Below are 17573 nucleotides of genomic sequence, written 5' to 3' on the forward strand. Positions count from 1 at the left end.
ATTATGAAGTGGTCACTGTTGCATCTCGTAAGCAGGCATCTTCTGCTCCCGCTAATTGCAGTGACCTGCTGGAGGCTGCCTGAAGCTGGCAGAGCCCCCGGTTTGTACTGGTGAAGCATGAGAACAAGCTCTTGCAAAGGTTTTGTGCAATTTCTTTGTTGTTGTTGGTCTTATAGGTGCAAGTCCAGGCGTGTAGATCCAGGATGAATCAATACATATCAAAAGATGGAGGTGGTTGGGGATGTGTGGAAAAGGAGGAAAAAGGCTTCACCTTCTAGCTGTCACTGGAAGACTGAGAAGCTGAGGGTGCTTATTGTGGAGGTTCAACCCTCTTATCAAAAAAATAATTTACCTTTTGATATGTTTTTTTTATCAGATGGTGTCACAAAGTCACATGTAAACAAATATCTCGTGCCCTAGAAACTTCTGAGATTAATTTAGAAATAATGAACAAATACTTTTGAGATTTTGTGCATCTTCTGTTTTGAGCAGTTAGGAAACAGTACAATCACATCGACTAAGACCTTTTTTTCAGTAAGAGCTGAAATGGTCATTTATTAATAAGATTACAGCAGCTGAGCTTTTATAGAAAAATACCAATTATTGTAAACGTTGTGATTAAGGTCAAGAGAGTTACCAGCACATTAAACAGAAAGGCAGACTGGAGCGTTCCACCAGTTGTCCAAGGTCTCTTATTTGCAGCACAGCTACACAAACATCCTGTCAGTCATGAAGCATCTCCTTGCTGAGTATTATGCTAACTCTCACTTGTTTATTTGCTTTTTCTGGGTGACCAGCTTGGTTTGAAAAAAACCTCTTTTTTCTACTGACTCCTGCACTGCTTTAGAAAATACATTTTATTCTGCGTGTTTGCTTTCAAAGGTAGCTAGCATGTATCACAGCACCTGTTTTTTTTTTTTGTCTTTTTTTATTAGGAGTGTCTAGATACCTGCATACATATTCAGCGTTGGACACTTCTAATTTTGCCTTCACAGAAAATGTATTACTTTTTATTTTTTTACTGTCTAGGGAACTTGTTGCAAGTTGAAACCAAATCACTTGTGTGGGCGTGTATGTGTGTGCAAGAGACAGAGAAGGGAAAGAAATTGAAATTGCTGGAAAAGAGCAGCCAATAAAGGGGACCTATGTAACGTCAATAAATAATGAGATCTGGTGAAAGGTCAGGCTGGCACCATTTTTCATCTGAAAGAAGAAATCTCATGGCGCCACACAAGGTCTTTGCAGCAGAAGCTAGGCAGGGTTGTTCTTGGTTTTGTTGTTATGGCCTTTCCTTCTGACCTGACACTTAGCTTTCCATGCGTCGTGTGTGCGCATTGCTGGGAACAGCACCGTGATGGATTCTTTCATGCAATATTTACTGTGTATAATCACAAGACAAATTCTTCTAAAGTGCCACAAACCAAATAAATGCTGAGTATATATTACTTTAACGTCTCGTCTGGTGTTAAATCCTTGGAGGCATATTTCAGAAGTAGCTGTAACAAATATTCCTGCAGTAGAGAGGGAGGTGACATTTCATAATTATGCAATGTCTTCTGAACCATAAGACTTTAAAACTTAAAGTAGTAAGAATATTTTTTATTTTTCTTTATTTGTTTGATCTCCTCTTAAAGCAGTGTATTCTTTTGCTATAATAATACACAGGGGGGTGTTTTTTCTTTTCTGTATTGCCTTCCAAAACCTAATGGATATGGAGCAGTGGCATAGACACTAAAATGAAGGACACTTCTAATGTAATTTGGAGTTATATGAATATAATATGAATGAAAATGTAATATTAATGTAATATGGATTTAAAAGGCAGCAGGATGTTGGCATAATGTTGCTGACTCTTCTAATTTTATCAGAAGTCTCATGATCTATGCTGAACCTTGTTTTACCTTTCTGTTCCACAGCACTGCTTTAGCATTTCAGTATTTTATTATCTGTATTGTGGGAGATTCTAAAAGCCTCAATCGTGGCCCAGAGCCCTGTTGTACAGTGGCTGCACGTGGCAGAACAAGGAGGATGCTCCGTGGCCCTGGACATTGAACCCTTGAGGCGTGTGGAGGGGAAGCAGCTCTCCTAGCCCAGGGAAAGCCGCAGTACGCTGAGCATTAGTGTTGCTGTTCTCCTTAGAAAAAATAATAACAATTAAGAATTAACATTCTTTTAAGGTCAGTATGTGACACATGGGACTGACTCGTAAACAAGGACATCTGTCCTTGCAGGAGGGACAGTGAGCTCCATGGGAAGAGCAGCCTGGATCTACACTACAAAAAGGTGGATAGGTTTGATTTGTTTCTTTTAAACAGTAAATAGCATCTTTAGCCTTGCAAAGTGCCAGCTGTGTACTTGTACGGGGTGGGTGCTGGGACTGCCAAACAGTTCTCCTGAGCCGTAGGGTAGCAAAGCTGAGGCAGCTCCTGTGTAGGGAGGCGGGTAGATATACTTGTCTGACTAAATGTGGCCATAGGCTGAGCACTGTGGATGTATTGAGTCATCGTGTTGTGCTCGGAAGTAACTGATGCTAAGGAGCGATTTTTGCTGGCCTTATAAAACTGCCAAGAGCAGGGGCGTGTTGGTCTTTCACCTATATTCATCTTTGTTAAGTAGGGGCTGCCTGCAGAAGAGCCGAGGGGGCGAGCTGGTGGGTCTGTGACGCTTGGCACGGGGTGGCTCGAGGAGCAGAACTTGCTGGAGGCTTTGCTAAAGTTCAGGAGTTCAATGCTGAGGCTGGAGCTGCTGGGCCACCCCCACCTGATGGGAGGCTGTGAGCTCAGGGGGGGCCTTTTTGCTCTTGTGCCTGCTTGGTTAATCTTGAGTGGCCCCACCAAGCTGTTGCTCTGCTGATCCTGGTGGTTCTCTAGACCTCTGTCACCTTCTGCCGTTAGATCTGTGAGCACACCAGGAGTGCAGGAAACATCCATTCCCTGCCCGAGCTCTTCTGCTGGTGCTCTGCAGAGAGGCTCTACCGCCGCCAGGTTTCTTAAACACTTGCTGAAGAGGTTAACCTAGGCCAAGCACATTGAAAAATGATCTAAATATAGTAGACTGAGATGGACAGGGGCAATGCAAGGTAGCTGGGAATATCAGGCTTAGTCATTACAGCCTGAAATAATTATTCTCTTCCTGTTCATTTGATTGACCTGACACTGTCCTGTTCAGGGTCCTTTGCTTGAGTCTCATTTTCTTCAGCCTCTGGAGAGCAAGGGTCAGAAATTTGAATTATTAGCAGGCTTGTATCAATTCTAGGCATTGTGCAGCACTTGATAACAGAATGGGCTGTGTCAGCTGGGCGCCGTGTGCGGGTCGGACCCGTAATGGCATGTTTGATGGGGAACTTCTGCAGGGGTGCCAGAGCAATGCACCCCAGGAATCCCACTGGCGCTTGACGTGGGCGTTAGCCAAGCAATTACAAATCGATCAAAGCAGCAGTAGACCGGCGACGTGCAGCACAGAGCCCCGAAAAGGGAGCTGCAGTCTTGGGGGGCTGGTTGTTGCTGTTGCAGGGGATGTGGGGGGAGCACACGGACGATGTCCCAGCTCTTGTCCACGGGGAACGGCGCTGGGATCTCGATGGCTTCAAGCCCTGTTGGGCTCAGCTCTAATTGTTCTGCTTGCTGGTTGTGGTTTAAGACTTCAGTTAGGACTTTATGGCATATCCGCTTCTACTGAACAGGAACAGTGCACTGACGAGCAGAGAAGGTGAAATAGTGAGACTTTAAAACTCACCAGAATTACATTTTATCTCTTCTGCTGTTTACTTTATGTTATTTTATTTGGCAGTAGGACTGTAACTCAACTTCCTTATCCTATCGATCCACTCTCTGAAAATTTTAATAGTTGTGAATTTCGCAGTTCAGAAGTAAAGAAAATCGTAGAGCCGGGAACGTGCTTTGGAGACTTGCTGAAACAGAGCTGTAATTTGTACGTGTGGTATTAGCAACAGTATTGCAATTTTCCTGCCTGTACAACATGTAAAACAGCATAACTTCCTGTTGTTCAGGTTGCATATACAAGAAAAGTAAAGTAAGGATTCTGCTTGAACTTAACCTCTGGTCCGAATTCTGATCCCTCTGACAGCAACAGGGTTTTGGTATCGGCTTTGAAAGGAAGCAGCATCAGTCCCTCTGTTTCTCCTGCTTAATTTTAATGGTTTAATTAAGGCTTCTCATTTGCATAATGAACATGATAGTGCATTTAGAAAGATATATAATAAAAAAGAACAATAATGCAGAGTTCATTTGGAAATGGAAACAAAAATAACCGGAATGCAAATGAGTTTGTGAAGGTTTTGTTCAGGGCATTGCTAGGTATTAATAAACACCGTGGCAACCCCTTCTGGTGCCAGATATGCACATGCTGAGTAAGCAAAGGCATCCTCCGTGGTGAAAATACCCCCCTCTGGCCTCGGTTCTCCCAGCTGGGGTGCGCCGGGATCCCAGGATGCTGCGGAGCAGACCCCCGGGGTGCGGGCAATGGTGCTCACCTGGTTTCTCTCTCTGGGTCTTGCAGCCCCCCCAACCGTGCGGATCGTGCACTCGGGCCTGGCGTGCAACATCGAGGAGGAGCGCTACTCGGAGAGGGTCTACACCATCCGTGAGGGAGAGACACTGGAGCTGACCTGCCTGGTCACTGGTCATCCTCGGCCACAGGTGAGCCCCCGCCGTGCCCTGTGGCAGCCCCGCTGCTGGTCACCGCGCCTCTACAAGTTTAGTCTTCTGCTGAGGACTAGAGTGGTGCAGGGTGGTAGAGATCAATGCAACAGGACCCTGGAAATGGGAGGTGGGGGGACAGGGGCATATTTTGTCCAGGCTGTCAGTTTGATATTCACAGAATCCCAGAATCATCTGGGTTGGAAAAGACCTTGAAGCTCCTGCAGTCCAACCATGAACCTCACACTGACCGTTCTCAACTCCACCAGATCCCTCAGCGCTGGGTCAACCCGACTCTTCAACCCTTCCAGGGATGGGGACTCCCCCCCTGCCCTGGGCAGCCCATTCCAACACCCAACAACCCCTTCTGCAAAGAAATACTTCCCAATATTGGGGTGTTGCAGAACCCCATCAACTGCAGAAAAGATTATGACGTTTTTTGAATGACTGGCTAGGAACGTGGCATTAAAAGCAGCAAATCTCTATTGTACTTTAACATGGGGTCCTGATGTGAGTGTTTGAGATCCACAGAGGTTGGTAGAAGGAAAGGAAAAACAAAGGACAGAGACAACCGAAAGCGGACAGTATGCACCAGAGTGAACGGCTGGAGAAGGGAGCACATGAGAACTCGGGGGAGTCTCACTGTGCACCTGGGTCTTGGGTGCTGTTGGAACCACAGCATTGCAGCGCTGCGGAAAACGAAAGTTAAACAGAAAAAACCTGCCTTTTTCCAGGTCTAACTCTATTTTATAGCATCACATTCAAAGCCAAAGCCTCTTGTCAACCTCTGCTACAGCCATGTCCCCCGTCACCCCCCGCTTTGCCCAGGGTACCCTGTTAACAGGTTATTTTAGATCAGGAACTTTTAAGACCCCTGCAAGTGTAATGCTTTATTCTTCTCCTGCTCTGCTTTTCCATTTCCACTTTTTCCTTTGCTTGTTGCACCAAGGCTGCTCTCTGTTCCCTCTTCTGCCATTGCCACTTTGCCTTCTGCCGTGTCCCCTCATCTTGCTCTGCTGGGAAACAAGCTGAGTAGTGAGAGCTGAGGGTCCGTCTGTAATTAGCTGAGATTACCACCCCTCACAGTGAGCGTATTTGTATGTGATTTTGAATGCTAGAATACCTTGTAAGGATTTTTTTTTTTGCAAGGTGGTGAATTAAACACCTCCCTCTTGCAACCACATAGGACAGGTGGGAGCTGGGGAAGGGGTGTTCACTGGAGATCCCAAGTCTGCAGATGAGTGATGTCCTTCCAGGAATAAGAAATGTGCTGATTCTCTGCTGTTTATTCCGTAGCTGCTTCCAATTTAATGAGAAGATTTAAAAATAAAAGTTGAAGTTTAGCCTGTGCTGGTTGCAGGGAAGGTGTTGGTCAGGCTGTGTCTTAGAAAACTCTAACTGCACACAGCTTCACCCTCTCAGATGCAGTCACACATTAAAGCCATGTTATAAAACATTTTTCTTTTAAATTAAGCACTCTCTGGCCTTTGCCATGTGAAGGAGAAAGAAGAGAGAAAAAAAAAAAGCTTAAGAACACCCAGACTGGGCTAAGTATCCAGATATTTTGTTAACACCCCAAATAAGAACAGTGATGTTTTAATATCAGTTCTGTTATTATGAAGTTTAATATTCAGTGCCTCACAAGGTATGAAAAGTATTTATTCCCCTGCTATTGTGTTCTCTCCCCTTGCCAATTGCCCTCTTTGCTCTGGCATTGCTCACGCCATGGTTGATTGGTGGCTCATTGAACATTGTCTGTGGACGTGCAGGGAAGATGCTGGTGGCTCCTCGTTGGAAGAGCCAGGTGAGAGACCCTGGATTGATACAGACCTCGTTAACAAAAGTTGATAATAACATTTTAATGTAGCACTGACTGAGACAGGAAGGGAGCACCTCCTGCCTTGAGGACACCCTGATGCTTTTTAGGGGATTTGTTACGGCACCAGGTGCTGTTCAGAGTGAGGGAGATGGATCTGCCCCAGGGTGGCTGCCTTCTCCAGCCACCTCTGAAACCAGTCCATGTCTCTCAGCGCCTGTTAGTAATGTGGGATTAATTCCATCTTCCCAAACTTTTCTTATCCAGGCTTATTTAATGACTTTTCAAGACCCAAAGCAGCTGGCTCTGGATGCAGCAGCTCTTGGCATGCTGTGTGTTTAGGTGGAAGTAAATAGCATGTTCGTGCACAGGCAGAAAAGAGTAGGATAAAGGTAGACTAAACACTTCCAGTGAGCTTCCTTGGAGAATGTTTTGTTCTCAAACCATCTCCTCCATCTGCTCCAACAAAGCTGACCAGCAGCTTGTGAGGTTTGGTGCGGCTGAAATCAAAGATCCCTCTCAAACCTGCCTGCCTGGAGGCCTGAGGCAGCTTCAAAGTGAGCGGGGCTGTCACCTGTCGGGAGATGCTTTGGACCAGCTATGAAAGGTGCATCTCAAGCAGTAACAAAGCTTATGATGCTGCTGAATCAAAAAAAAAAAAAAAAAAGGCTGTTCAACCAAAACATCTTATCAAGAAAGCAACCACACGGCTGCTTTTTTCATAAAAATCTCTATTTTCGCATCAGGGATTCAGGGTGGAAAATTGATTTCTCTTCATTTTACCTGTTTATAGATTTTTTTTTTTTGTCAGCCAGCACCTCGGTCTGCGCTCTCGCGCTCGCTCTCGTGTTACAGCTCTGAGACTCGCAATATTTTTTGCAGATTAATTGCCTGTGAGCAGGGGGATAGTTTTGGTAGTCTCAGATGGGTGATTCTGCAGCGAAATACAGGAGGCTTGGCAGGGCTGCGTTTGAACATTAGCCTTTTTATCACCTTCCTATTAAATTTCCATTCAATTTTAGTGCTCTGGAAAGTTTGTTGTTTTTTTTTTTAAAAAAAAAAAGCCTAAGACACCATAGCTTTTTGCATTGCCATATTTAAACTCTGGCATGCAACTCTGTGGGAGCCACAGCCCCTTGGATTCGTTGCCTGTGGAATTTGGCTTCTTTTAAACAAGACTGCCGTGAATGGCACCACCGCTTGTGTTGATTTTGTCAGTGGGGCTGTTGGGGAGAAGCACCGGTCAGGGTCAGGCTGGAGATCTGGGTGGATGTAAAATCAGTGAGCTGGTGCTCACTCTTTCTAGCTGTCAGAACTACTCACCAATAATTACTCTTGGGTATTTTAAATACAGGTAGTGTAAGGTTTTTATTTTGCTTGGATACATTCTGCTTTATGGGCCTGGTTCTTTAGCAGGAGGTCTGCAGTGTGTTTTTGTTGTGACCAAGAGACAGTGCCTGGCTGGAAGGGGTGATACAGCATTTATTTTTAAGCCTGCCTTATTTTATATGTGCAGAAATTATATGTGAAACTTGATAATATATTGTTGGATTCTCATGTTCAGACAGCCTTCAATATGAGTTGGGTTTGAGGGGAAATATCTGGCAAGATGTTTCGTATTCTCCTTGCGTATGCAAGTGGTGAAAATACATTTTTATTTTTCTTTTTTCTGCAAGAGACTCCCATCCACATTTTGTGGTAATTGCCAGTCTTCTTAGTACTTCAATTTTTTACCAATTTTGCACAGAAGGTTATCATATTTGGTTTGCAAATCGTATGGAAATTATTTTCAAAATGATATTTTATCAGACCCCAGGAAGCGAGTTTATAAAATACATAATTATGTATCTATTCTAAGAATGCTATTCAAGTTGCATGTGTTTCTCAAACTTCTTCAATTATTTTTGGCATACATAGAAACACCTTTTGTTTTAGACTCTGTAAGAAGTAAACCCTGCACTAAGCACTTATAAAATCCCCCATCGGTGTTCGCTGTATTCCCCCCAAGTCAGGAGTGGGCAGAAAACACCCATTAACCAAGGAGAAAAGGAAGTGGTGAAAGCGTGCTGCGAGTCAGTTGATGGGACCATCCATCCTGCATCCTTCCTTCCAAGACGTGGCCTTTACCGATGCTGGGTGGCTTGGACCCTTCCACCTTGCAAAAGCCCTTCAGTCTCCCGAGGTGTTGGTGGGATTGTGTTTTGGCTCTCGGAGGCTGTATCGTCTTCATTTCTCCCACCAAGTAGCCACGACGTGTTGGGGTAACGACTGCCGGGTGGTGCTGGCCACCGAAATACAGAGTGGGCAGCACCAGGGTTTGGAGTCTTTGCAAGGTTTTACCAGGTTGCTTGGATTAATGAATGGCCATAGTCTGCTTTATTTTTTTTTTTTTTAATACTATGACTCTGGGATATATATAGATCCCTTATTTTCCGCAGTAAACTCAAGTTTTGGCCAACTGATGCCCTGTGCTTCAGCAGCAACTGGATAAGGGACCATTTCTTGCCTGGAAGAAAAGCGCCTAGATGTCTTGTGGAGTAGAAATGCCACGCTGCCACAACAGTGGCTCATGGAGGGGGATGAGGATGTTAGCACTGGGCCAGGCAGGGAAATGATGCATCTCTGCACCAAGAGCAAACTGCTTTCTGCACGTGCTGTCCGTTCCCCCGCCTTGTGTCTCTGCTCACTGTTACTGCTTTGGCCGTTGCACGTGACGGCGTTAAAGCTAAACAGAGGCTGCCAAGTTCTGCCCGTAAGCGCATGTGCGGTCCCCACTGCGTGGAGGCAAGAGTTGGATTTTGGGCTTCAGTCTTCACAAACATTGTGCTGGTTCGTTAACGGAGCGTCTGCTTCCGTTCCGGCTCAGCGAGGTGTGGGAGCCAGGCGGCAGCGCTCAAGTAAAAACATCATTCAAAATGTAAGGCTAGTGTTAGTAACAAGCTTTATTTAGTGTCTTTACAGCAAAACTGTGGAAGTACCTTCTGCAAGCCTTCAGTTTTGGGAATAGCATTTAAGAGCGGGTGCAAGTGCTAAAGCAGAAAGCTCTCTTCCTGATTTGCAAGCTGAGTTTAGTAATTGAGCACCTTAATAGCTAGGGGTTTGGAGCTACAGTTAATTACACCTACAAAATTAAAGTCTCTTTAAAATCATGCACTCTACTTAACAAAGAATTTTTTTCCTGGTTTGGGGGCTAATTAGCATTCACTTGCTTTCCTGATTCTGAGCTCACAGTAGGGTCTCCACAACTATTGAGAGGCAGTTCAAAAGCCAGGTAGGTAGAGGAAAATCTCCTGTGAACTTTCCTCCTCTGGGTCCTCTGAAGGTCTCAGCCAGATGGCAGGCAAGCATGTGCCAGACCTAGCGATGGGCTGGAGAAGATGCCAGCGCTACAGGACGGGTCAGCTTAAGAAGCTGAGCCTAGAGAAGGACCAAGCTGAGCCCTCTGGCTGCCTGTAGAGGACATCAGGTCTTGTCTGATGTTTGTCCAGTCATTGCCTAAAAAGATCACAGTGTCTCTGTGGCTTAGAGCGGTGCCTATGAGTCAGCCTCAGACCATTTCTGTGAATTACTGTGAGTGGAGATGGTCCTCAGGGCATCTCCAAAGGCTCCTCTATGTGCTCTGCCACTGTAAGCACCTTTCTCTTTGATCCTCACCATCCCATGGACTATCCCCAAGGAGAGGAGACTTTGCTGGTGCTCTATTCACCCTCCTGCGCTGCAGCACTGCTGTTACCAGCACAGTGTCTATGTGGTGTTCCTTTCTACCACATTAAAAGTTCCCCTGGGATATAAAGAAAGAAAATGATCTCTCTCAGAAGTTTGCAGATGTGTCCTTCTCCTTTGCTTTGCAAGGTGGCTCCTGAATATCCAATTTTTGTATCTAGGACATATTTACACATAAGTATGGCTTTGTGTGCACATTAACGCCTGCAACTGAGTGCTTGTAGATCTGAAAACCCTTCCTGGGGAAAAGGGCAGGACTGAGACCCCTGGAACACATGTGCTTATCAACTTGTCAAAGGAAAGTCCCTTCTGCTTGTACCACCTGTGTGTTGGTGTTTATTTTACACTCCCTCCCCACGGGCATGAGGAACTGTAGCAGTGGGGAATTGGACCAGACAAGGTGGGACCTGTATTTTCTCCTCCTTCCTTCACAGGTTGGAAAAGGCAAAGAGAAAGTGCTGCTTATGGGGTTTCTGCCCAAAGAGTACTCTCAGGGCTTTAAAACAAGGCTGGCGGGGCTGGTGTGGGTGTGCACGCCGTGGTACCAGGACACACTGCTGTGGTTTAACCTTCCCATGACGTGCGGCTGCCCATGATGGGTGTCTGCTGCAGGTGGAAGTTTGGGAGGTGGAATGAATGTTTTCTTTTTTTTTCCTCTTTCATGTCAGCACTCTTGTGTGCTTTACCAAAGTGCACGTTTATGCCTTTTTGTCTTTCCAGGCATTGCTTTTAACTTTCTGATCAATTGCTGTAGTTCTGTACCAGGCTGATGACTTGCATGTGCCTCTTTGTGATGTGCTCCAAGTTGTATTGAAATAACACTGCTCTGCAGGGGCCTCTCTTTGGAAATGGGTCTTCAGATTTACCCTTTCTGGCTTCCCACCACGGGCTACAGAATTCTCCCTAGGGTTAGTTGCAGGCAGGTGGAGATGTATTCAGAGAGGTGGTTGCACTTTCAAACTGGAAACTGTTTTGAAACTTTGTTTAAAATTTCACAGAAACACAGAATCATCTTGGTTGGAAAAGCCCTTGAAGCTCCTCCAGTCCAACCATGAACCTCACACTGACCATTCTCAACTCCACCAGATCCCTCAGCGCTGGGTCAACCTGACTCTTCAACCCCTCCAGGGACGGGGACTCCCCCCCTGCCCTGGGCAGCCCATTCCAACGCCCAACAACCCCTTCTGCAAAGAAATCCTTCCTAAGAGCCAGTCTGACCCTGCCCTGGCACAGCTTGAGGCCATTCCCTCTTGTGCTGTCGCTTGTTCCTTGGGTCAAGAGACTCATCCCCCCTCTCTGCACCCTCCTTTCAGGGAGTTGTAGAGGGCCATGAGGTCTCCCCTCAGCCTCCTCTTCTCCAGACTAAACCCCCCCAGTTCCCTCAGCCGCTCCCCATCAGACCTGTGCTCCAGACCCTGCACCAGCTTCCTTGCCCTTCTCTGGACACGCTCGAGTCATTCAGTGTCCTTTTTGGAGTGAGGGGCCCAAAACTGAACACAGTAATCAACCAAATTTGTTGAGGTCTAAGCAATATAAGTGAGGCTTTTGGGGAGAATAATATAAAGCTGCATTAATTATTTCAAGGGGAGAGAATTGCAAATGTGTGCTGTTGTTCCCCAAAACTTAGCCTCACTCCTAATTATATGGAAAGCTCTGAGCACCCCAACACATCATTGCATGTCTGCTTGTTATCTGTGGAGTGATTGTGTAGCGTTTGATGTATCACTGCTATTCATAATTTGCAGCATTGTTATACACAGCACTCATCACTTGATCTATTAAATGTGCCATTAGTTGCCATAGAAACTAATTTTCCTTGATTAAGTTTTTAAAATGCCACATCCATGCTCAGGTGAGGCTAACGGTGGGTGGGCAAATGCAGCCCTTTTTTCATAAATTACTGCTTTCAGGATTTTGCCCAGAGGTTGGTTTGGATTTTTGAACAAAATTCTGCAAAGCCCCTTGCCGTCTGGGGAGGGGGGCAACGGGACGAGTCCTCCTCGGTGTGTGGCTGGCTGAGCTGGGCCCGCGGCCCGTGTGGCAGTCACTGTGCTGGCTGGGTGTCCCGCAGGGTGGGGGGCTGCCGTGTCAACCTTCAGACCCATCTGTTTTGCAGACGTTAGCCCAGGAACCGAGCATTGTGCTGTGCCTGCGTGTCAGCTCGGCAAGAGACGAGCGAGGAGGTACTAAGGCCACTTATCCCCATGACGTGAATACGTTATTTGCTGGTTTGTGTAGGTAATAGGTGACCTTTTATTTGCACTAGTGAGGCTCTCCTGTGCAGCCTGAAGGGGGATGTAGCTTATGGTAATGTTCCTTGGCTGCTCTAGCCTGTGCTGGGAGGGTCTGGCCGCTGGCAGCAGCGACTGGGTCTGTCCCAAGGTAGGGAGTGACATTTGGGCCCCAGGGGTCGGAGGAGGCAGCAGCATCTTGAAAGAGCCGGGAGTGGCGGGGATTTTATATTCCTTGTTGTCCACTAAAGGCTGAATGCTAAAGACCTCATTTCATCGGTATAACCTCACCCACGTTATTTTTTTTTTAAATTTTGTATGTTTTTTTCCCCATGTCTTCCACCTCTGTGTGCTGTCAGACCTTGGGTTACATTATCCTACCAGGAGCAGTACATTCTGAGATGCAAAATGTGCTGAGTGGAGGGGGGGGATGCCCGAGTCCTCATGCAGTTGCTTCGCTGTGGCAGTGGGGGCAGCTGTGGCAGCGCTCTCTGTCTCCACCAGCATGGCCCGATGCTCTCTGGCAAGTGATGGGGTCCCCGCATCTGTCCCCTTGCCCCGACCAAGCTCCAGGAGTCTGGAGAGGCCAGTTGTCAGAGTTGTGTGCTCTCTGCTCACAGCGAGCTCTGGCATTTTGACTACCTTGAGAATGCAACATGCCCCAGTGAGCACTGAGGCTTTCTTCTGCAGAACCATAGCAGGTTCCACCCCCTCACATCCTTCTGCCACTCCTTCTCCTATGCAGCACTATTGGACTGTGTCATTTTATCCCTTTGAAATCAAGGGACTAAGAATCCCAGAATCATCTCAGTTGGAAAAGCCCTTGAAGCTCCTCCAGTCCAACCATGAACCTCACACTGACCGTTCTCAACTCCACCAGATCCCTCAGTGCTGTGTCAACCCGACTCTTCAACCCCTTCAGGGATGGGGAAAAGACGTGCACTTATTGCTGGCTGTGTGTGTAGAGAGTGGCAGATAGCTTGGCTCTCCTGGTAAGCAGTGCATGGGAGGATCTGCATTTGGAAGACCCAAAATTTTCTCCCTGGCTCTGTTATGCTGTGTTTTCTTTCCACTTGTAGGAGTGGAGTGCTGTGCTGATGGCCACTCTGTCAACAAGGAGCTACTCCCCTTGCAGCTGAGAGGCTGCTAGGAGATCCCTTCTGCTTCCCGAGCTCGGTGCTTGCACACCCTGAGCAGAGCCAGGATGGCGTGTGTGGCCCTGGGGACACGCACCCTGCCTGTTGGGAGCTGGGAGGGGCTGGAGAGCTGTCTGGAAGAAAAGGATCTGGGGGTTCTAATTGACAAACAGCTGAACATGAGCCAGCAGTGTGCCCGGGTGGCCAAGAAAGCCAACGGCATCCTGGCTTGTATTAGAAATAATGTGACCAGCAGAAGTAGGGAGGTGATAGTCCCCCTGTGCTCTGCACTGGTGAGGCCACACCTGGAGTATTGGGTCCAGTTTTGGGCACCTCAATATGAGAGAGATCTCGAGGGGCTGGAGCGAGTGCAGAGGAGGACAACGAAGCTGGTGAAGAGCCTGGAGAATAAATCCTGTGAGGAGCGATTGAAGGAGCTGGGACTGTTTAGTGTGAGGAGGAGAAGGCTGAGGGGAGACCTCATCACTCTCTACAGCTCCCTGAAAGAACGTTGTAGAGAGGTTGGTGCTGGTCTCTCCTCACAGGTGATTAAAGACGTTCCCTCTTGTTCTGTCACTAAACTGCAACAGGGGAGGTTCAGACTGGGCATTAGGAAAAAAAAAATCCCAGAAGGAGTGGTCAGAGAGTGGAATGGGCTGCCTGGGGAGGTGGTGGAGTCACTATCCCTTTTAAGGGTCGTTTGGATGAGATGCTGGGGGATGTGGTGTAGAGAACTTTGTAGAGTTGGGCTGATGGTTGGACTTGATGGTCCCAAGGGTCTTTCCCAACCTGAATGATTCTGTGATTCTATAAGGGGGTGATCACAGTGGTACAGATACTCTCCTTGGCTGCAGGGGACTGTTGGGGATGCTGAGCTCGCTCAAGCTTGGTCGGAGCAACAGGGTACTGAGCACACAGCCTGTCCTACAGAAATGGAGGTGGTGGCTGGCAGGGGACATTCTCAGTGTAGGCTTGAGCCCCCAAAGGTGCCTGGGTTGACCCGGGGAAGCCACATCAGGATGGGCTGGAGTTAGCAGGGCTGACCTGTTTTGCACCTGCGTTGTTGCAGCTGTTGTCCACAGTGTGTGGCTGTCAGGGTTCGTATTGCTGATTTATGTTGCAGAAGAAGCAATTGTTTGATTTTAATTATCATCCAGTGCTGAGTGGGATGATGGGGCTTGAATAAACAACTGAAAGAAGCAATAGGCGGGACAGAAAAGCACTGATATCACAGTGAGGAGAAAGCCTTGTGTTGCCTTGCATTTAATTTGTTGGGTTTTGGGTTGTGTTGTGGGTTTTTTTTTTTCCTTTCCAAAGGAAGCATGCTGAACCTAATGTAGGTGGGGTGGACAAGGCCTGTGTTGAGACGTTGGCCAGCACCTTCCTGTGTGATGGGATGTCTGAGTTCCTCACACGCAGAGCCTCTTTGGAGAAGCAGAAAGCAACAAAGTTTTCAAATTAGAGAGGAGGATCAATAGGGAGAATGTATGGGTGGGTAAAGGGCTGGTACATTTGTCCTTGTCAGGGCAAAACCATGGTGCGGAGAGAGTCTGAAAGGTCAGTCCAGCCCAGTGTAGCCCAAGTCAGCAGCAGCTTTTGCTTGGCCTTCTGAGTTTGCATTTAGAAGTGACAGCAGGGAAGGGAATGAAAAAGACAAAGTAGGACCACTGCTTTCACTTGCTATTGGGATTTTTTTTCTCCTGTCTCAAACAAGCGGTGGGAATAAGCCAAACTTCTAGAATTAATTCAGTTTTTGGTAGGTCCCAGCATGTCCGTGGAGTGGTTAACTGCTCTTCTTTACACAAAGCAGTGCTGTCGTGCTGGGTTAGAGCGTGTCGGGCGCTCGGTTTACGATGTGCTCAGATGGACGAGTGTCTCGGTCCCAAGAAGCCTGGTGCCACTCCAGGAGTCTCTTGCTCACTTGTCTTTCAATGCTGTCCCTCACTGTGGATGCTGTGATTTCTGTCCCAGACTTTTTTTTTCACGTTTAACAGTTATTTCTCTTGTCAGACAGAGCAGGGGAGGGTTGTAGTGAGTGAACACTGAATGTATCTGCAGTGCTTTGCAGAGGTGTGAATTCAGGTCCTATACTTTAGGAAGAAAGCATCAAATAAACATCAAATAAATCAACAGCAAAAATGGCATGTACAGTTTAATCACATATTTCTTTTAATGCTGAAGAACAATGGAAACACATGTCCTTCGTAGCTAAATGTGAGCTTTATTGAGTCAAACGTTTATGAAAGGTTTTTTACAGCATAAAATGCAGGCTAATTTAGTCATGAGTCAGGCTGGATTTTGTCAGGTGTTCACTGAACATTTGTAAAGTCTTCCCATGAACTGAGAGGAGTGTCATACGAAATCATCATCAATTTTCCTAACAAGAGTACAATTATTGTAATAAGGATATGCAGAATGCAATAGGAAAACAGCTGTTCCAGTGTAAGTAACCCCCTCTCCCCACAAATTACTTTCTTTGGCCACATCAGTGGCAGTTAATAAGAATTCCTATCAATTAAAATAGAAAATGTAGCATTCACTTTACCTCAAAGGAGCCTTTTATGTTTCACTTGCAGCTGATCAAAGAGAACATCACGTGGGTTTTTTGTTTTGTTTTTCTGAAATGCTGCTTTTTATATTTTAATGGATGGAGTGCCAGAAAATGTTAATTCTTTCTTTCCACACGCTAATAAGGTGAAGGTAGGATTCTGTTCTGAAACATTAGAGAAGGCTACACTAATCGCACTGAGTAATTAAGGTGGTATGCATTTTAAATAATGAAGGTGTTTCCATAATGTGCCGTGGTTACATATGTCTGCTGATGGAGATACCGGCTGCTCGGCAAGGAGGTGGTTTGTCGGAGCTGGCAGGAGAGCGAAGCACTGTGGTGCATGTCAGCTCCCTGTCAACCCCAGACGCTCATGGACTGGGGTTCTGCCATGCTCTGTGATATCCCCATGTACCCCATGTGTTTGAAAAGTTGCCTTTCCTTGCTTCTAAACCTCATTTATTGATATTGTCAGTAAATGTAGTTTTGTCTCAATGCTTCTGTGTGTTTTCTCGATGTTAGATCTTACGTAGCCTCAGCTGTGGGAGGAAGGGCTTTCCTGAGGATGACTATGGGAGCCTTGAAGTAAGAGCAGGCAGAGTGGTGAAATAAGTGAGGAAAGAGGGAGGTCCAGAGGTGGTGAGACTCAGCCGTTTCTGTCGGTTATGGCATTGCTGGTGAAGGTTATAGGAATTTAGATTTCCCAAAAACCAACCCAGGAGAAAACACAAATCCCTAAAGAAGACATTTCCCCCAAAACCTCTTTTGGAGCTGAAGTCCTTGCCTAGTGGCAATCTAATTCTAAAAACTCACAGTTAAGTTACATTATAAGGGCTTGTTGGACTTGTCTCTGTTCCCTCTGTAACCATAAAATGTAATCCTGTCTTGAATGATGTCATTTTGATGTGGTAACTCAAGTCATATGCTGCAAACAGCACATTATCCCACTGAATATTTTGTGAATCTGCCACTGAAAGAAACGTAAAGCCATTCACCCTATCATCTGCAGGAAGCCGGATTAAAAGGCATGTGTTTTGCAAGCTGATAAAAAAATTAAACTCCTTGGTTGTTTTATTCTGAATAATTTGACCAGTCCTGTCTTGCTGATTCTCCTGGTTCCGGGTGACTGCTGTCTCTCGACAAGAAATATGTTTGCAGATTTCTAAAAAGGGCTTGCAAGTGGTGGGGGAAAGAGGTCAGCTTAAATCAAGATAAATGCAACATCAGGGCAAGTGAAGTGTGTATCTCAGTGACACTATCTCAGTTGAGAATATTGAGCGTAGGCCTGCTAAAGCATCAGCAATCACTGAAATGAGACTATCAGAGAATCACGTGGAGTTGGAAATGACAATCCCCGTGGGTGATTTTTACCATACCAGTTTCATATTGACCCTTATGGAAGCTTAAAAGCTGCCAGAAATCCCTTACAGAAAGCTTCCAATGAACAAAGAGCATGATTCT

General features: G+C 46.3%; 1 protein-coding gene across 1 annotated transcript in view; it reads left to right on the forward strand.

Moving 5' to 3' along the window:
* MDGA2 (MAM domain containing glycosylphosphatidylinositol anchor 2) overlaps positions 1–17573 on the forward strand; it is a 387125-nt gene that overhangs the window by 130299 nt on the left and 239253 nt on the right. The window contains exon 2 of the mRNA XM_074869265.1: positions 4519–4658. Within this exon, the coding sequence (XP_074725366.1) occupies positions 4519–4658 (140 nt within the window). The remainder of the gene's footprint in view (positions 1–4518; positions 4659–17573) is intronic.

Source organism: Strix uralensis, chromosome 4 (genome assembly GCF_047716275.1).
Source record: "Strix uralensis isolate ZFMK-TIS-50842 chromosome 4, bStrUra1, whole genome shotgun sequence".
Taxonomy (NCBI): domain Eukaryota; kingdom Metazoa; phylum Chordata; class Aves; order Strigiformes; family Strigidae; genus Strix; species Strix uralensis.